At 39.5% G+C, this 21764-nt stretch overlaps 1 protein-coding gene across 1 annotated transcript in view; it reads left to right on the top strand.

The window, feature by feature from the left end:
• Positions 1-1281: 1281 nt before the first annotated feature.
• tfe3b (transcription factor binding to IGHM enhancer 3b) overlaps positions 1282-21764 on the top strand; it is a 33718-nt gene continuing 13235 nt past the window's right edge. Inside the window, exons 1-8 of the mRNA XM_061874837.1 lie at positions 1282-1422; positions 7142-7366; positions 7445-7669; positions 8049-8144; positions 11265-11376; positions 11474-11530; positions 16462-16537; positions 16633-16780. Coding sequence (XP_061730821.1) covers positions 7175-7366; positions 7445-7669; positions 8049-8144; positions 11265-11376; positions 11474-11530; positions 16462-16537; positions 16633-16780 — 906 coding nt within the window. The 5' untranslated portion in view covers positions 1282-1422; positions 7142-7174. The remainder of the gene's footprint in view (positions 1423-7141; positions 7367-7444; positions 7670-8048; positions 8145-11264; positions 11377-11473; positions 11531-16461; positions 16538-16632; positions 16781-21764) is intronic.

Here is a 21764-nt window from a genome sequence, read left to right as displayed (position 1 = left end):
TTTATGGACATGTTCCAGAAATATTGATGTTAAAGATTAATTTTTTTGTGAAGAAATGTTTAGAGTTAAGTTCATGAATCCAGATGGATCTCTATTACAATCCCCAAAGAGGGCACTTTAAGTTGATGATTACTTCTATGTGTAGAAATCTGTATTTATTATTGAATCACTCGTTTATTTTTCAACAAGTTTTTTAGTTATTTTTATATATTTTTTTCAAAATAGTTCAAGAAAGACCACTACAAATGAGCAATATTTTTGCACTGTTATACAATTTAATAAATCAGAAACTGATGACATAGTGCTGTATTTCAGTGGTCCCCAACCTTTTTGTATCCGTGGACCGGTCATCCATCCATCCATCAATTTTCTACCGCTTATTCCCTTTTAGGGTCGTGGGGGGCGCTGGCGCCTATCTCAGCTACAATCGGGCGGAAGGCGGGGTACACCCTGGACAGGTCGCCACCTCATCGCAGGGCCAACACAGATAGAGAGACAACATTCACACTCACATTCACACACTAGGGACCATTTAGTGTTGCCAATCAACCTATGCGGACCGGTCAACGCTTAATAATTTGTCCCGCGGCCTGGGGGGGGTCCTTTTTTTTTCTTTTTTTCTTCTTTGTCATGAAAAAGGGACGTTTTTGTCATGAAAAATTGAGTTTTTTTGTGGTTGGTGCACTATTTGTAAGTGTATATTGTGTTTTTTATGTTGATTTAATAAAAAAAAATATATTTTTTTTATAAAAAATTATTCTGCGGCCCGGTGGTTGGGGACCACTGCTGTATTTGACTTATTTTTCTCTTTTTTTTTCAACCAAAATGCTTTCCTCTGATTAGGGTGTACTTGAATTAGAAACATGTTCACAGGGGGTACAGCACTGAAAAAAGGTTGAGAACCACTGTTGTAGAGGACGCACGGCGGCCCTTAATAATGTCGGCCGGGTGAAAATTGGGAAAAATTCGGGAGAATGCTTGCACCGGTAGATTGTCGGGAGGTGCACTGAAATTCAGGAGTCTCCTGGAAAAATTGTGAGGGTTGACAAGTATGTTGCTAGGGCGGGAAAGCCATTCATAGACGGTGAATTCATTAAAAAGTGCATGTTAGATTTTTTAAGAAATCTTTTCTTGCGGACCAGCCCAACCAGTTTCTGCATCCAGTGGCCCCCAGGTAAATTGAGTTTGAGACCCCTGGTTTAGATGATTCAGCAAACAAGGTTTCGAATTAGTCAACAACTTCCGGGTAAGATTTGCGGGATGACCTCAGCGCGTTGGCCGAGGTAAACAACAATGTTCGGGGCGGCCATGGCGAGCGGCGCCTACTGCTGCTATTAATGAAACTTATTTCAAAATGGCTAAAGACAGCATGGAGTTTATGGATTCATGGCTCTGATCAAGTTGGACACTGGTGTTCTTACAGTATGTTGTAAAGTCCTATTCTATTTATTTAACGCGGTTAGCTACAGTTAGCTTTGTCGGCAATTAGTCATTTTGGCTAGTTAGCTATAGCTGTACACAACTTCCCTTTTCATACAAACGTTGTGCTTTTTAACAAAATACACTCATATTTATGGGACGGAGAATGGAAAAAAAAACAGTTGTATCCGTGATATTTTTGAACGTCGTTGAGTAGGGGTCTATTTTCATCACGTTGTAATGTAGTGGGCCTGTCAACACACAGCTGTCAATTTTGTGACGTTGCGTATTTTATCAAATGCGTGTATACGGGAAAACAGGTTGTCATTTTTTTTAAAAGTGCGTAACTACTGTAAAAAAAACAATTTATAGTATCATCTGTAGTCGTTCAATAATGACTAATACTAATATGAGTCAAATAAGGTTTTTTGATTGATTGATTGAACGGGAAAACAGGTTGTCAATTTTTAAAAAGTGCGTAACTACTGTAAAAAAAACAATGTATAGTATCATCTATAGTCGTTCAATAATGACTAATACTATTATGAGTCAAATAAGTTTTTTTTGATTGATTGATTGAAACTTTTTTTTAGTAGATAGGTAGATAGCAGAGGGGTTAGTGCGTCTGCCTCACAATACGAAGGTCCTGCAGTCCTGGGTTCAATCCCAGGCTCGGGATCTTTCTGTGTGGAGTTTGCATGTTCTCCCCGTGAATGCGTGGGTTCACTCCGGGTACTCCGGCTTCCTCCCACTTCCAAAGACATGCACCTGGGGATAGGTTGATTGGCAACACTAAATTGGCCCTAGTGTGTGAATGTGAGTGTGAATGTTGTCTGTCTATCTGTGTTGGCCCTACGATGAGGTGGCGACTTGTCCAGGGTGTACCCCGCCTTCCGCCCGATTGTAGCTGAGATAGGCGCCAGCGCCCCCCGCAACCCCAAAAGGGAACAAGCGGTAGAAAATGGATGGATGGATGGATGATTGAAACATTTTTTAGTAGATAGATAGATAGATAGATAGATATAGGGCTTCACGGTGGCAGAGGGGTTAGTGCATCTCCCTCACAATACAAAGGTCCTGCAGTCTTATGTTCAATCCCAGGCTCGGGATCTTTCTGTGTGGGGTTAGCATGTTCTCCCCGTGAATGCGTGGGTTCACTCCGGGTACTCCGGCTTCCTCCCACTTCCAAAGACATGCACCTGGAGATAGGTTGATTGGCAACATTAATTTGGCCCTAGTGTGTGAATGTTGTCTGTCTATCTGTGTTGGCCCTGCGATGAGGTGGCGACCTGTCCAGGGTGTACCCGCCTTCCGCCCGATTGTAGCTGAGATAGGCGCCAGCGACCCAAAAGGGGAAAAAGCGGTAAAAAATGGATGGATGGATAGATAGATAGATAGTACTTTATTTGTTCCTTCAATATTAACATTTTCAGCACAATCCCATTCAAGATCAGACAAACATTACAGGGAGACAGAACAGGATCGCTGACGGGTCTGCCGATTGCACATACCGTATTTCCTTGAATTGCCGCCGGGTCGCTAATTAATTTAAAACCTCGTCTCACTCCTGCGCTTACCAAAGGCATGCGGTAAAAATAAGCATGCGCTAATTATTTTAAAACCTTTTCTCACTTCTGGCACTTACCAAAGGCATGCAGTAAAATTTTGAGTGTGATGTAAGCTTGGACCTTAAATCTTACTGAATAGCTCTTAATCGTCTTCTCTTTATGCAATCTCAAATTACTGGTATTGAAATCAGCCTCCTCCATTTTGAAAATGATGAGAGGGCAAGTGTCACTTGCGACGTCACGAGTTTGACTAGGCGGTAATACTAAGCATGCGCTAATTATTTTGCGAAGCGAGTTTGACCCGGCAATAATTCAAGGCAGGCACATACTATATGCCCTGCGGCAATTCAAGGAAATACGGTAACTAACAAAAAGACATACATACAAACAAACCCCAGTAAATACATAACCTCCGAGGTAATTAATCGAAGGATATATGAAATTGGCACGTCTGTCCGGATTTATTTTTGTTTGTCTTGCGCTTCCAAACAGGCTGCGAGAAGGTTGCGAAGCGAGTTTGACCCGGCAGTAGTTCCAGGCAGGCGCAAACTATATGCCCTGCGGCAATTTAAGGAAATACGGTACTCCGTACAATTGACCACTAAATGATAACATCCGAATAAGTTTTTCAACTTGTTTAAGTCGGGGCCCACGTTAATCAATTCATGGTACAAATACATGCATAATGCAGTCATCACACAAGTTAATCATCAGAGTGTCCATCCACCCATCTTCCTCCGCTTATCCGAGGTCGAGTCACGGGGGCAGCAGCTTAAGCAGGGAAGCCCAGACTTTCCTCTCCCCAGCCACTTCTTCCAGTTCTTCCCGGGGGATCCCGAGGCGTTCCCAGGCCAGCCAGGAGACATAGTCTTCACAACAAGTCCTGGGTCTTCCCTGTGGCCTCCTACCGGTTGGACGTACCCTAAACACCACCCTCGGGAGGCGTTCGGGTGGCATCCTGACCATATGCTCAAACCACCTCATCTGGCTCCTCTCAATACTTTGAGCTCCCCCCGGATAGCAGAGCTTCTCACCCTATCTCTAAGGGAGAGCCCCGCCACCCGGCGGAGGAAACTCATTTCGGCCATTTGTACCCGTGATAATGTCCTTTCAGTCATAACCCAAAGCTCATGACCATAGGTGAGGATGGGAACGTAGATCGACCAGTAAATTGAGAGCTCTGCCTTTCGGCTCAGCTCCTTCTTCACCACAACGGATTGATACAGCGGACGCATTAGTGAAGACGCCGCACCGATCTGCCTGTCGATCTCACAATTTACTCTTCCTTCACTCGTGAACAAGACTCCTAGCTACTAGAAGTCCTCCACTTGGGGCAGGGTCTCTTCCCCAACTCGGAGATGGCACTCCACCCTTTTCTGGGCGAGAACCATGGACTCGGACATCAGAGTATATACATTGAATTATTTACATTATTAACAATCCGAAGGGTTTGGATGTGGAGGGGGATAGGGGGTTGTGTTGGGTTGCTATCAGCATACTTCAGCCATCAACAATTATATCATCTGAGAAATGTACTTTTTAACAGTGTAGGCCTCACTTGGTATGATATGTGCAGTGAACATAGTGAGCTCAAAAAGCATAAGAACAAGTATATACATTTGATTATTCACATTTGATTATTTACAATCCAGGGAGGGGGGATGTGGTTGGGGGGAGGGTGTTAGTCTAGGGTTGAAGTTGCCTGGAGGTGTTCTTTTAGTGCAGTTTTGAAGGAGGATAGAGATGCACTTTCTTTTACACCTGTTGGGAGTGCATTCCATATTGATGTGGCATAGTAAGGGAATGAGTTAAGACCTTTGTTAGATCGGAATCTGGGTTTGACGTGGTTTGTGGAGCTCCCCCCGCTGTTGTGGTTATGGCGGTCATTTACATGGCCATGGCGGTCATTTACGGTAGTTTGGCAAAGTGGTAGCTTGTTGAAGACATCCATTAGTTGATCAAGATAAATACATGTTTACAAATTACTGATAGAAACAGGACTGTGTCAGTGTCAGTTTCACATACACACGTGTTCATTTGTTTTCTGTCATGTTCCCTCTAGAGCAGTGGTTCCCAAACTACCATGAATTGATTTACGTGGACCTCGACTTAAACAAGTTGACCATTTAGTGGTCAATTGTACGGAATATGTACTGTACTGTACAACCTACTAGGGCTAGGCGATATGGCCTTTTTTTAATATCTTGATATTTTTAGGCCATATTGTGATATACGATATGTATTACGATATTTTGCCCTGACCTTGAATGAACACTTGATACATATAATCACAGCAGTATGATGATTCTGTGTGTCTACATTAAAACATTCTCTTTGTACTGCATTCATATATGCTACTTTTAAACTTTCATGCAGAGAGGGAAATCACAACTACCTTAATTCCTTGAATAGCCGCCGAGCATGTAATATTCGCCGGCCTTGAATTACGGCCGGGTTAAACTCGCTCCCCTAATCAATAAGCGCACGCTTACTTTAACCGTCGGGTTAAATTTGTGACGTCACGAGTGATCCGTCCCCTGCCGTCATTTTTATAATGGCAGCGGAGTTTTTTTGTGCTTCTACTGTGTGTTAACCAGGCGTCTTGTTCCACAGCCATACAGATCACACTAATGGTTGTGATAGAAAACAACTTCAACACTCCAATACACGCCACACTCTGTGAACCCACATTAAATGATGACAAACACACTTCTGGAGAACATATGCCCTGCAACACACCACAAACGCAACACAACACCTACCCACAATGCAATGCATCCACGACTCCTGGCAGGGTTGGGGGCGCGTGTATAATAGCCAAGAGTCACGGATACATGACATTATGGGTAATCCCTATGCTGCGTTTATAATGTGCCACAGAGCCAATGCTCTCCAGAAATGTGCTTGGTGTGGGTTCACAGAGTGTGGCGCATATTAGTAAGAGTTTTAAAGTTGTTTATATCACAATCATCAGTGTAAAAGGTATGGCTGTTAACCAAGTATGCATTGCAATCTCATCTAAGAAACAGCGAAATGCATGCGTTTGGCCGGCACGCAGGCAGCATGGTGTAAAAGTGGCTGCGATGATATGCTGTAGAGCAGTAGTCCCCAATCACCGGGTCGCGGACGCAGAATGATGTTTTATTTTTTTATTTTTTTTAATCACACTCAAATTTTTTATTGCATGCAATTGGTAAGCGCAGGGGTGAGAATAGATTTTTAAATTATTAGCGCCTGCTTACTTTTACCGCATGCTTTGAATAAGCGCAGGAGTGAGAAGAGGTTTTAAATTAATTAGCGCCCCGGCGGCTATTCAAGGAAATACGGTAAGTCAATTGACCAAAAGTGTATTTATTAAAGTTATTAAGCAGTGGCACAAACATTCATGTCATTTCCAAAACAGAAAGTGCAAGATTGTCAGAGACATTCTAAGTGTCAAATAAAAATGAGCTGCATAATAGGAAATCAAATAGTATTCGTCCTTCACTATGTGGACGTTATTAAATTCTCTTCATTCTCTAGCGAGTGACTTTTCAAATGATGCTACATATTAGCAGTAATGCTACTTTTTATAGGAACGCTTTTGCCCCACACTTGACAAAATACGGTTGTCTGTTCGACATATTCCCACTAGAAGCCAAACCACTGCCAGACGATGGACTTTCTGCTGTTTTTATTGGGAATTAAGTCTTCCTTCATTTGTTACCAGATTCGCACCTTCTTTCTCTCTTATTACGACTCATACGGCTACGTTAGCATTACAGCTAACGTTACCCAGTCTGCTTCCTCTCTGCTGGGCGAAGGTGTATACGTACAGTATGTGACGTCTGTCGTGACAGTATGTGATGTGTGTAAGTTTTTCCGCCTGCTTGTCTGTGAGAAGGAGAGACTGTAGTTTAATGCCCGCAGCTAAAAGCAACTGTGTGAGAACGTATACTCGAATATTACGATATAGTCATTTTCTATATCGCACAGAGACAAACTCGTGATATATCGTATTTATCGATATATCGCCCAGCCCTACAACTTACTAATAAAAGTTTCAATCAATCAATCAAAACTGCATGCCATTATATTATATAATTACTGCATGTTTTTTACCAAAATGGTGCTGTTTGTCTAATATGTTTCTGTGCTCTGTGGTGGTTTTGTAGCTCCATATTAGATTGTGATCGCGCTCCTCCGCCATGTCGTCGCGCGTGTTGATGCGGCAGCAGCTGATGCGAGAACAAGCTCAGGAGCAGGAGAGGCGGGAAGCCCAGCAGCATGCTTCTGCCTCCCAGCTGCGGGCTTCCGACTCCACTCCAGCCATCTCCGTCACGCTGCCTCCAAACGCTGCCCGGCCACCTCCAGCGCAGGTGCCTGTGGAAGTGCTGAAAGTAAGAACCTCCTCCACGTTGCCCATCATGGTGTATTGGGTGTGTCTTAAAAGAGAAGCTACGGTTCAATTGTTGCAGGTGCAGACCCACTTGGAGAACCCCACCAAGTATCACATACAGCAAGCACAGAGGCAGCAGGTGAAACAGTACCTCTCTACCACGCTGAGTAACAACGGAGTTACTCAGATGCTAGGTGTGTCACCTGTGCCACAGTGCCGTTCTGCCCCTGAGATTGCCACCACTGCCAACAGTGTCCCCAACAGCCCAATGGCCCTACTTAACATCGGGTCCAACAAGGAGGAAGTATGCCAAACTTTTGATTTTCTTTCCTTTGCTGATACAATCTAGCGGTCTCTGTTACCTTCCAGTGAAGTTTGAAGTCAAGCCTTTTGCTCACTTCATACCTAATTGCTTTCTGTTTGTCCTGCGGTGATGTGCCCCTGAGTCCCACTGTGATGTTGCATTCCTGTTGTCATCATATACTTGTTGGACTGGTGTCACAATATGATGTTAAATACTGCACCCGCTGATTCACAATGCCAGCTCTCCTCTTGCATGAGGCCTCTCGACGGCTAGATTTCTACCATTCAAAGTGACCTGTATTCACTACGTATGAATGTGCAACACTGTCATTTTTACTCATATTATCCCACGTATGTTTGTTCCCATTTACTTGACCTAGATTGAAGATGTCATCGACGATATAATTAGTCTGGAATCCAGTTTTAATGATGAGATCATTACATTGATTGACTCAGGCCTTCAGTTACCAAGCACGGTAAGCAAAATGTTTACACATTTACATTTTCAAAGTGTTTTCATAAATAAATGACTTATTAGATGTGCGTATCAGAAACATTCTTACAACCTTCATAGTATGGATGTGTCACAGATAAATGCTAACTGATTTTTGTGAAATAGTATATGATTAATCCCTTTTAATGATCACAATCTCTGATGTGATCATTAAAAGACACTGTATTTATTTTTTGCCTTAATGTATGTTTCTCCATACACTACATTTTCCAATCCAGTGTTTTTCAACCTTTTCTGAGCCAAAGCACATTTTTTTAATTGAAAAAAATGCGAAGGCACACCATTAGCAGAAATCATTAAAAAACTAAACTCTGTGAACAGTAAAAGGTCGTTGTCACAATTGTTGGATATGACTTTAAACCATAACCAAGCATGCATCAATATAGCTCTTGACTCAAAGTAGGTGTACTGTCACCGCCTGTCACTTCACCCCCTGACTTATTTGGAGTTTTTTTCGCTGTTTTCCTGTGTGTAGTGTTTTAGTTCTTGTCTTGCGCTCCTATTTTGGTGGCTTTTCTTCTTTTGTTGGTATTTTCCTGTAGCAAGTTCATGTCTTCCTGTAAGTGCTGTTCCCCGCACCTGCTTTGTTTTAGCAATCAAGACTATTTAAGTTGTTTTTATCCTTCTTTGTGGGTACATTGTTGATTGTCATGTCATGTTTGGATGTACTATGTGGACGCCGTCTGGTCCACAGTAAGTCTTTACTGTCGTCCATAATTCTGTTTTTGTTAATTTTGCAGTAAGTTCAGTTTTAGTTTAGTTTTGCATAACCATCCCTAAGCTTCAATGCCTTTTCTTAGTGGCACTCGCCTTTTGTTTGTTTTTGGTTTAAGTGTTAGATACCTTTTTACTTACAAGCTGCCTCCCGCATATTGTGATCACGATAAACCATGTTCCCGACATCTACAAAGCAATTAGCTACCTGCTGCCACTTACTGATATGGAAGGGTTTTACACAGTTACTCTGCCATAATCCAGACACCACAGACACTCAACAACAACGTCACATTTGCGGATCATTATTACTGGTGTGCAAAAAATATTTTTAACCCAGTTAGGTGAAATTACTTAATCTCCCCTCAGCACACCAGACTGTATCTCACGGCACACTAGTGACACAATGGTTGAAAAACACTGCTCCAAGCTAATAATAATCACTTCCAGTACAGAAAATGAACTGCATGTTTTGTATCTTCCTGTATGTATCATAATCCAGTGGCATTATCACTGGAGGACAAGGCTAAACATGTTACACACCGACAGCAGGCCAAGAGCAAGCATGCTAGTAGCTAAGCAAACCGCTAAGCTCGCTTTAGACAACACCAAGAAATGAGTGCCTTTTAAAGTTTAAGAAGTTTAGATGGAAATTAACAAGTAGGACTAACATAGTCTAGAGAAAAGCTAATATGACAACAACTGTTGGTGTATCTGCATTGTCACAGCCAGCGCAAGACGTGTAAGAACAGGGCGAATCGATCCATATATTTCTGGTGTCGATACCAAAGGTAGTATCCATATAAGGAAAATAACAATAAACATTATTATTAAACTCTTGACAGTTAGTATTACCACTTTAATAAACTTTTTGAAAAATCGTGACTGATAGATTTTTCAAAAAGTTTATTAAAGTGGTAAAGTGGTAATACTAACTGTCAGGAGTTTAATAATAACACTAAATTGGCCCTAGTGTGTGAATGTGAGTGTGAATGTTGTCTGTCTATCTGTGTTGGCCCTGCGATGAAGTGGCGACTTGTCCAGGGTGTACCCCGCCTTCCGCCCGATTGTAGCTGAGATAGGCGCCAGCGCCCCCCGCGACCCCGAACGGGAATAAGCGGCAGAAAATGGATGGATGGAAGGGTGACTGATAGACAGGTGTCAGCTTAAATGCTAACATGAAAACAATAGACATTACCATCTTTCTCCTTTAAGAAAGGACATATCCCAATCTATTCCAAACATATATAAAGACATTGCTGTCTAAGCAACTGAGATATTAAATTGTGCACATTGAACCTACAAGCTGTGTTGTCTTAGAATAAATTGATCATTCTATACTCAAAAGAATATGAGACGGTGATGTTTTTAAGGTGCGTTAAAGGATCACTCAACAGAGGACACCACAACACCCGGCAGAAATAATAAATAATAATAATGTTGTTTATTTGTTCCACTCCTTTTATTTAAATAAGTCTTAAAATGCTAAAGTAAATAACAATATTTAAAACAATAAAAGTTTAGCTAATAAACAATTAAGGACTAAAGCACTGTCAGTGAAGCATAAAAACACACAACATGCAAAATTGTGGGTTTTCAAACAGTTTCTATGTAATTTTTTAAAACATTTTTTAAAATAACTTTGTCAACAGATTTAACTGTGTACAAGTACCTTTTATGAACATTTAACATGGCAATAATAATGATAACCGTGATAATTTTGGTCACAATAACTGATATGAAATGTTTTATATTGTCGAACCCCTAATCAGTATACTGTTCGATACTACATTTTTTAGATTGATATTTTTATTTTCTCAAATGTTTTTGTAAATTTTCACAAACTCAGGTCACGTTTTTGGTCATATATATGTGTAAACATATATTTTATTTTTGTTTTGTCTTTCCTTAAATGGACTGTCTCCTTAATGCGCGGAATTCTGAAGCAGGAATAGTTGTAGGAGTAAATATATGCTTTTGGCACTTGCTTGCCATTTGTCACGAACGTGCTGCCTGGGCGGGGTAAATTATCAGAGGGTACAAGGCAAGAAGTCCCACAAAGTGGTTAGCGCTCATTAAAGACCGGATTGTAAAGCTGCCAGGTTTACAGGCACATACAACTTGCCAAACTATCGACACTTAACAGAAAATGAGGATTATGGTGATGTTGGAAGAAAGAAAAAAGAAGCACAGCGAGGTAAAGCCAGTTTGTGATCTTTGAAGATTGTTGTTTACACATAGCAAATAAATAGCGTCACTTGAATAAACTGATCTGATGTGAGAACATGGTGAATGAAAACAGAAGTGTGGTTTATGCTTTTACAATACGATTTTTTAACAAGCATGTCCTTACCTTTGTTTCATTTAGCTCCCAGGAAATCTACTGGATGTTTATAATAGCCCTGGAATGGCAGCACCCACCCTCACTGTTAGCAACTCCTGCCCTGCTGATCTTCCGAAAATTAAAAGAGAAATTACAGGTACAATCAAATATTCTGTAGTTTACTTCAAAACATTGAAAAACCTTGTTTAATACACTTTTCAAGTCATTACCGAACACATAATTTTTCTTTTCAGAAGTTGACAGCAAAGCTTTTATGAAGGAGAGACAGAAAAAAGACAACCACAACTTGAGTAAGTTGAGACTATTCACTTGAAACTTTTAGATAAAATTATATTATTGAATTTGCACTAAAGGGGACCCATGATGATTTTAATCTACATTTAAAACACTTCTTTATGGTGCACATTATATTAGTGGATATGCTTTGGTGTATATTTTGCATACATTTCGCTCTACACTTATATGCATAACCTGTTTTTTGAGTCTGTCTGCAAGATGTGCGATTCTGTAGGCGTACCAAGATTGCAAATTAAACCATGCCTCACCCTCTTTAAAAGTATCATAATTTATCTTTTGAAAATGTACACTGCTTTGCAACTGGACTATTTGGTTTGTCTTAGAAGATGTTTCGCCTCTCATCCAAGTCGGCTTCATCAGTTCATGCTCATAGACTACATTGGTCAGATCTAGTTTTTGACTTAAATTGGTCAGATCTAGTTTAGCAAGCAGCTGGTGCAACTATTTATACTCTAACGTCTTGTAGTGAAAAAAAACAACTGTTGAGATGCAAAAGACAAACCTTTCTGTCAATGCAAACGTTAAAGTGGAAAATAGAGAGTATATTAAGAATACAATGGCCTGGATGAATGAGATAATCTATAAACACTGTTTAAATATATACTATCTTGAAGTTGGTATCGCAATTTTTTCCCGACACGGTCAAAAACTTCGAGCCATGTATGCCTCCGTGTGAGAACCATGTCTCTGTGTACAACCGCTTAATTCAGTCATGCCTGCCAGACAAAAAACGCAGGGAACATTATTGTAACAGAAGCGGGGCCTTCATCTCACTTACAGGAGATGGAATATACTCTCGCATGATGTAGTTTGTGTCCCTCTTGATGGCGTCTTGTTTGATTTATAGTTCTTTCGTTGGGGGTGGTGCCAGACCAGTATTTCTCTTCCAAAACACTAAGGGGCAGTGTGTCCACAAGGAGCAACTGTAACTGTTGTTGACTTGATACCGTGTGTCCCTTCCTGTGCCAAGTGACGTCAACCACTGAACCACATCGTTGTTGTCTATACTGGAAATAATAATTTACAATTATCAGTTTACTTTTAATGGAAATTTTACTAATAAACCAGAGGAAAATACTTTCATGAAGATGGACTGTGCAACGCTATTAAGCCATTCGGGACATGGGAAAAGAGAGAGCTAACATGTAATTGTAAATAAACACAACTGTTGAATAACTATTGTAAATTAACCACGTGCTGGTGTTGATATGTGTGGTCAAGTTCAGAGTTCAAAAATGTCTTCTAAGTATACCGTTTCTGAGAGATAATTGACGAAGAATGAAAAGTGTTGTGCGTGACAGAAAAAGACGTTTCCGCACGTGAAAGATTGTGTCACAATTTAACCAGTTGTTAGCACGAGATTGTCAATAAAAGTTTAAAAGAGTGTCATACTTTGTAACTTGTTCTGGGTGGAACCACAACACAAACCGAGATATTAAGATAAGATTAAGATATCAGTTGTCATCCAAGCAAACTTACTTTACAGGGAGGAAAAGACACCATAGGTACTGTACATCTCCTCTAGAAGCACAAGAGCTCACACGTAGATAGATTTAATTTTTTTAAATGTTTATCATTGTAGAAATATGGTTATTAAAATGATTTCGATCATTTGTGAGGGCACCCTAGTGGCGTGTGTGTGTGTGTGTGTGTGTGTGTGTGTGTGTGTGTGTGTGTGTGTGTGTGTGTGTGTGTGTGTGTGTGTGTGTGTGTGTGTGTGTGTGTGTGTGTGTGTGTGTGTGTGTGTGTGTGTGTGTGTGTGTGTGTGTTTTTTTTCATCCGCAACTAACTCCCAAACTGTTCATCCGATTGATCCTGTTCAAGCTTCAGAATGTTCAGTGCTTTTAGGATATGCAGGCTCATTCAACAATATATTTCCAGTTTTACAGCAAATCATAATTTTCATATTTATTTGCCCTATTTTTCTTTCAACTGCTCTACCCACCTTTTTCAACTAATTCCAATCATTGCACCAGTAAACCATTTAACTTGATTAGGACCATAAAACTTGGTATGTTTTTACTCCCGAAAATTCCCAATTTATATAGTTTTAATGATTTTCCTAGGGCTTCACGGTGGCAGAGGGGTTAGTGCGTCTGCCTCACAATACGAAGTTCCTGCAGTCCTGGGTTCAAATCCAGGCTGAGGATCTTTCTGTGTGGAGTTTGCATGTTCTCCCCGTGAATGGTACTCCGGCTTCCTCCCACTTCCAAAGACATGCACCTGGGGATAGGTTGATTGGAAACACTAAATTGGCCCTAGTGTGTGAATGTGAGTGTGAATGTTGTCTGTCTTTCTGTGTTGGCCCTGCGATGAGGTGGCGACTTGTCCAGGGTGTACCCCGCCTTCCGCCCAATTGTAGCTGAGATAGGCGCCAGCGCCCCCCGCGACTCCGAAAGGGAATAAGCGGTAGAAAATGGATGGATGGATGGATGATTTTCCTAAATATTAGACAATACAATGAGTACTCAACCCACCATTCTTACTTACGGTTGACTTTTTTTTCTCCCTTAAAAAAACTTTGAATGCAAGTAAATGTTCAACACTATTGTAAAATATATTTTTTGTAGTAAAAAAAAAACATTTATTTAGTCTGAAATTAGGCTTACAGCCATACTACCCTGAACACTCCCGATCTCTTCAGATCTCGGAAGCTAAGCCAGGTCTGGCCTAGGTAGTACTTGAATGGGGGCCCTGCGATGAGGTGGCGACTTGTCCAGGGTGTACCCCGCTTTTCACCCGATTGTAGCTGAGATAGGCACCACCGCCCCCCGCTACCCCAAAGGGAATAAGGGGTAGAGAATGGATGGATGGATAGTCTGAAATTAGCAAAAAAGCAATACTTTCACAGAAATGCATTCTGGGTAATGATGTAATTTTGACCTATTACATTAAAGATTCAACATTGGCATCCACCTGTGTATTTCAATCAATAGTCACCTTAAGGTCTCATTTGCAACTTGTTAATGTTAGTTTATTTAAGCACTACAACTTTTATATGTGCTTTTGTAACATACTGTATGTTAAACTTCACATTGAATTAATTATGTAAAGGAAATCATCTAGCAGCAACATATGTAGTGGTGCAGTATGTCATTTTGGGTGATATTGATTCAAGCACAAGATGGATACAATTTAGACTATAACCTATTTATCGCCCCTATCATTGTATGTCATGGTTTTCAACTTATTTGTTGGCTAAAATTAGCTAAAAATTTTGTCCTGTTGCAGCAAAGAACTCCCTCCCTTTGAGAACAAAAGTTGGACATTACTCTGCCAGCTAGGGAATTTGGCTAAGTGGATAACACATTTGCCTTTCACAGAGAAAACTTGAGTTCAAGTCCCAGGGGGACTGATTTCATTATCATTTCTATAGTCCTAGTACATTTCAGTATATTTTCCAATCTTCAACATTAAAGTGATTAAAGTATTTCAATATTCAAGTAATTCCACAGTCCAACTTTTCTATCTTTCCTTCTATAGTCCACTATCATTTTAATCAGCATTCTTCAATTTTTCTAACCATTCCTAACATATTTCATTTTTGAAAATAGGTTGATGTATCCCCAAAACTAGCTGAAAATAGTTGACTGTTGCAGCAAAGAATTCTGTATATAATTTCGAACGGCTATGTTCCTCCCTTTAACATTCAAAGTTGGCCAATGTTTTGATAACTAGACCGTTTGGCTGAAAGGCTAACACAAGTGCCTTTCATCCAACTGATGTGGGTTTGAACCCCGGAAGGTACTTTATAAACAAATATTTCTTTACATCTATGAGTCATATGAATAAATGAATTTTATTATAAAGAACTAACGGTAGTCCTGTCGCACACATATCATTTTTCACCAATGCGGCAAACAGATCTGAAAGCTGGGCTGTTCAGTACAGTAGCATGATTAGCTTCCAAGCAGCGCAGACCTGGTTTAAATCCCCAACTGCCCAAAAGCATGGTCTGACCCACAAGGGTTAATTTAGTAAGTTAATTTTGGGATGCATGCGTCCATTGCCAATTTTGCTGCCATTCTCATAGTTAAATTCCAACTGTTATCCATTTTTCATTTTTAAATTTATAGTATGTTGCAGTACAGTTTCCTATCTTCAACATTCAAATTGTTCGTATAAGCACAGTATTTCTACATTCACACCATTTTACAGTTAAAACGTTTACACCTTTCCTTAACCATTTCACTCATATTTAAACGATTTCTACAATTTTTACGGAAATTTAATTTTCTAGTTAAGTAGGAACTTGATCCATCACCCCTTGTTATGCTTGTTTGAATACAGTTCTGTTTTGCACTTTATATTGTGTTCAAAGTCTACAAACCTTTACTAAAATAGTCACTTTTGTCGAGGCTTGAACCGTTTTTTATATTAAAAATTGTTTCTTATGGAGAACTCTGCTTCACTGTGCAAATTTTTCAGTTTTCAAGAATCAATTAAGTTTGTAAACCAAAGTTGCAGGTATTACACCGTATACTGTATAGAATCATGCGGTCACATCATTGGGTACACCTGTACACTCTGATTGATTCAGACTTTGCATAAAAAAAGCTGCTTTTATTACCATTCATGTGTTATGATGCGCATGCCGAGATTAAATGAAAATATTACTTAATCCTACCTTTTTTGTGTGTTTTCTCATAGCCTGAAGTCCTCTGGCTAAAAGTTTTACTTAATCCCTAAATAAGTATGTCCACCTCGCAGTGACATCACAACGTAGCCAGACTAACACCTTGAACAGAGGATTCCAAAATTGCGTGCAAGCTTCCCCCAAAATACCTGAACCTTATGATTTGATGCTTTGGCATTGTTTAACACGAGTATGTAACCACATTTGTCAGTCTGAAAAGACAAAATTATTCGTAGGTCCTCTTTATCATCAGTAACAATGTTTCTACTGTTTGTTTGTTTTTAACAGTTGAGAGGAGGCGAAGATTTAATATTAACGACCGTATAAAGGAGCTGGGTACTCTCATACCAAAGTCGAGTGACCCGTAAGTATGACAAACTAAGTCATTGCAACACGACTCAATTAATTCAATGTAATTTTCCTGCCTCTGCATATTTGCTCTCACTGTATTTTTAACAGTGAGATGCGCTGGAATAAAGGCACCATTCTGAAGGCCTCTGTGGATTACATTCGGAAGCTACAGAAGGAACAACAGCGAGCCAAGGACGTCGAACTGCGCCAGAAAAAACTGGAGCATGCAAACCACAGTTTGATGTTGCGTATCCAGGTTGGTATTTTTGTGTTTATTTAAATATGTACAATTGGGGGGGCTCACTGGCTTTAAGCGTTGTCTGCAAGACGACTTATTTACAATCAAGCACAAGCTTGTCCGGGGTCTCTTTCCTTTGTCTTGTGTGGGAATGTTTTTTTTAACTTTTTGTTTAGTCTTCTTTTTAACCCAAACCACCAGTTCGTACTTTAGGAAGTTGAAGGCGATCAAAGAAATCGAAAGAAATTCAGGAAAACACAGCTGTAGAAGAAGGCTCACATTGGTTCCTCATTTTAGGCTGAAGTGTTCTATTACTACTATTTATTTATCTATTTATGTGCACAAGCACTCACACACAAAAACAGTTGATATGCAATGCAAAGAAAAGGACATTTGCAGGAAATACTCATAATACTTCACTGTAAGCCAACATAGCCTTCAATCGTTGTTGTTTTTTTGTTTTTTTATTGAAATCAGTTGTGGATTGAAGAGCTGGTGGTAGTTTATTTAAAAGATAGGGTCCTTTCTTAATAAATGTTCTATATAGTGGTCAATAAAAGTCAGTATTATTTTGAGTATGTGTATATTTTTCATATAAAATATGGCAAACTATTGGTAAATCAGTAGATAAATGTAAATACGTAAAAATCAAAATACAATGAATGTCAACATTAAATATTGTCAAAATGTTGTCTTTTATTAAAAAAAAGGAGCAGATCAAAATAGTCTATTGAAAAATTTCATTATTCTCAATAATTTATTTTGAATTACCTAATTAGATTTTGTAAATATACATTATTGACATGTAGCACCCCAAATAGACTGACTATACATTATGTTACAGTATATATACATTAATGTATATGTGTATATACTTAACCTTTCATTGTTGCACAATTTATTTCATTTAAAAAGTGTAATCAAAATGTTGAACATAATAAATTAGACTTTTCATGTTTAAAAGTTGGATACCACCTAAGAGAAGTTAAGTCCCTACCTTTAGTCAAAAGTGATTTATGACCCCCCATAAAACAATGATTTATGACCCTCAAGGTCAAAGGTCAATGATTTATGAGGGGTCAAGTTCAAAGGTTAATGATTTATGAGGGGGTCAAGGTTAAAGGTCAAGGTTAAAGGTCAGGTTCAAATGTCAGGTTCAAATGTCAAGGTCAAGTGGGTGTGGCTTACCCGGAAGAGGGTGGAGTTAAGACCTGCGGTGGGAGTGGTTAAACCAGGAAGAGGGTGGAGTTTTAAACAGAAAGAGGGCAGAGTTAAGACCTGCGGTGGGAGTGGTTAAACCAGGAAAAGGGTGGAGTTAAGACCTGACAGGGAACAGAGGAGGGTTCAGTTTTTTTAAGAAAGCAATGTCATCTGAGCAGCATGTGACCATATATTTGATAGTTTAAATGTTTACGATCGTTTGAAACAACTTCCAGATTTCGATGTATTGATGGCTGGGAATGTTACGTGTGGAGATGTGGACACGCACGCACTTCACACACACACACACACACACACACACACACACACACACACACACATTCGTACGCACTGTTATTACCATGTTATTAGACATTGTCTTAGTCATTATTTGGAGCTTTATACGTTAGCGTAAAGACTTTGTTCGATTCGGTCATGATTAGTGAAACGCCTGTTTCGATTGATAAAAATAATAAAACTTACATTGACGCTCCGCAAAAAAGTCGAGTGTTTCTAAATCGTATTCAGTTTTCAGCTAAAAGAAAGAAGAGACGGAAGCCCTTTCTCGATATTTTCATCGTTATCTACCGTGGATTGGGAAGTTTTTGGTGGACACGCACACACACACGCACACACACACACACACACACACACACACGCACACACACACACACACACACACACACACACACACACACACACACACACACACACACACACACACACATTCGTACGCACTGAAACAACTTCCGTACCTCACGAAAACATATTTAAACAGATGGAAAAAACTATCGCAGAACACAGTGTCACGTAGCAACTGGTCTTTACGGTCGTTTGAATCAACAGGTCAGTTTGGGGGACAAAAGGAGGGTTCAGTTTTTACTGACTTCCCATCTGACAGTTTAAATGTTTATGACCGTTTGAATCAACAGGACACGCACGCACACACACACACACGCACGCACACACACACACACACACACATACACACACACACGCACACACACACACACACACACACACACACCATTACCTCTGCTTTACCATGTTATTAGACATTGGTTTAACTCCATTTAAGCATTTAAACGTTAAAAGCATTGCACTTGTACGACGTTGTAATACTTTTTTTTTTACCAGCCGATGACGACGAAGTGAAAGACGATGAACTTTGCTTAAACAGTCTTACAAAGTTGGAAGATGATTATCGAGGTGTGTTTAAACCTTCGAATTATTTAATATTGTGTGTATTCATTATTTTGTTTTATAGAGGATTTGCCGTAAGATCCTAACGCGATCGTTTTAACACAATCGCAGTCTGGTGAGTCAAATGATTCTCATTTTACAAGAAAAAAAACATGCGGTATACGATACATATATACATATATTTACTTACATCTCCGGCTCGCTGGTCTCCCTTAAAGCTGGCGGGTCCGTCAACGGCCGTTCCAGGCAGAGGAGAAGGCTTGATTGTGCCAAAGACTCCAGACATCGAATCCTTGCTCCGAGGGGAAATCATCGAAAACGACGGTGAATGTCCAACAGGCACCCGCTGTAAGTTTTTCTCGTTTTCTGTAAGCTTTTTTAAGATTCTCAGGAGCTTTAAAGAGCTCCTCTCATTCCAATGTCTTTCGCTCAAATGAATTTCGCGCCTAAGGGGAATGGGCGGGGACTGATTCCGGAGGTGGGCGGTTGTTTCCGCCAAGCAACCTTCTGGTTGAAATGGAGTGTGGATCAAGATGGATCCCTACTCTATATTCTTTTATTTAACCCAATGTTTTTTAAATACGTGTATAATGCTTTATATCCTATGTGTTGTGAATTCCATCCTACAATATCTTCCAAGGAACCCAAAGAAATGTTACCACACCTCCCGCTTTATTTATTCTATAGATTGCCTGAACTATTTCATAAACTAAATCTTGTCTTGTTTCTGATGCTATGTTTTTTATGCTCATCAATGCACTGTTGGACTGCGAGCACACAACTACTTTCCTTGCTTTGTTTTCCTCTATCCAGTTAACTGCCATATAAATTGCTACCAATTCCCCCGTAAAAACAGATAGTTTATCACTGATTATTTTATTTAATACTATGTTTCCTTGTGGGATAACTGCTACAGCTCTTACCTTTATTTTTTTTTATATAGTTTTTGATGCATCCGTATATATCATATCTCAATCCATTTTTCTATCCGGTAACTATTTAAATTTCTATTCTTTAGTAATTGCATGTTTTCTTTTGGGTTATCAAACATCCACGGTGGTATTGCAGGCATTGGTACTGTAGGACTAACTTTAATATTGTCAATTTTAACTTTATTACATATGTCTCCTATAATCCACCCAAAACTATTCTTTTTTGTTTTCTCTTTTTCTTGGCAGATTGGTAACACTGGACAAGTCGGATATCCTTGCTTGGATCCTTTTAAAGTTGCCCGATAAACTGCTGAGAGTTGATCTCTCCTCTTGTCCAAAGGTTTTTCGTTCATTTTTACTTGTAATACTGCCACTAGGGTTGATGTAGTAGCTCCACAACATAACCTTAAAGCCTGTGACTGGATCCGGTCTATTTTCCCAAGTCATGTTTTTGAAGCAGATTGGTAAATAATGCATCCGTAATCAATAACAGATGGAATTAAAGTTATAAATATATACATGTATTGTTTTCAACGTTAACCTATCAGCCCCCCAATCATTACCCCTCAAAGACCTCATTATATTTAACACCTTTTTACTTTTTCCCCTATTTTTTTATTTTCCGGAAGGAACACTCCTGAAGGAATAAATAAAGTACTATCTAATCTAATCTAATCAAATCTATTTTGCTGATGTGGGTTGACTAGTTCATATTTTTATCAAACCATATTCCTAAATATTTAAATACTTGTACCTCTTCTATATTTTCACCTTAGAGTTTTTATTTGGAGCTTGTTTGGTACTTTTGTCTTTGTAAAATGTATGACTTTTGTCTTTCCAACAGAGAATCTTAAACCTCAAGCCGTTCCCCAGTCTTGAACATTATTTACCACTTTGTTAGTTTTTTGATTATTTCTTTTGACTCTAAATAATATACTAGTCTTTCATTAATCTTTTTTTTTTCCATTACTTTTACCCAAATTTATAATTTCCTGCCTCTTCCGGGTCTTACCCTGACTTGCATATTGGAATTGTTACCGCTAATTTTCCCCTCTGCCGGTCATTCTCCTTCTTCATATATCCTGTCATATCATTTCAAGACCACTTCTTTGACGATGCCACCTAAGTTTTTGATCATTTGATAACCCGCTAGGTCTTTCCCCGGTGACGTATTTTTAACCTTTTTCAAAATTCGAACCATTTCATTCAAAGAAAATGTCATATCCATAGTGTTGGTAAAGCTATTAACGTTGTCTTCCATCATTTCCCCAATATTTAAACTCATTGTTTTTTCTCTCTTTTGTTTTTCCACATTTCTCAAATTATCATTACCGTGCACTTTAACAAATGTTTTTGCTAAAGGTTCTGCTGTTTCTTTACCCGTGACTACATCTTCTTTGATAAATGTGGCACATCATCCTCTTTACCCTTCATTCCTATCTTTACGAATCGTTATATATCCTTTTATTATAAAGTTTAATTTTGGCTTCAGCCCTGTTTCTTGAATACAAATTATACGTGGTTTAGTTTTCATATTTTTAATATATCCCTTTAATTCATGTTCGGTTGCTATCAAACTTCTGGCATTCCACCGGACCATTAACAGGGTGTTGGAATGTGGTAACATGACTCCGTCACGTCTACTCTCCGTAGTACAGCTTGCACCC

Source organism: Nerophis ophidion, linkage group LG16 (genome assembly GCF_033978795.1).
Source record: "Nerophis ophidion isolate RoL-2023_Sa linkage group LG16, RoL_Noph_v1.0, whole genome shotgun sequence".
NCBI classification, from domain to species: Eukaryota; Metazoa; Chordata; class Actinopteri; order Syngnathiformes; family Syngnathidae; genus Nerophis; species Nerophis ophidion.
Note: the sequence above shows the minus strand (reverse complement) of the source record. Positions and strands in the feature narration are given on the sequence as shown.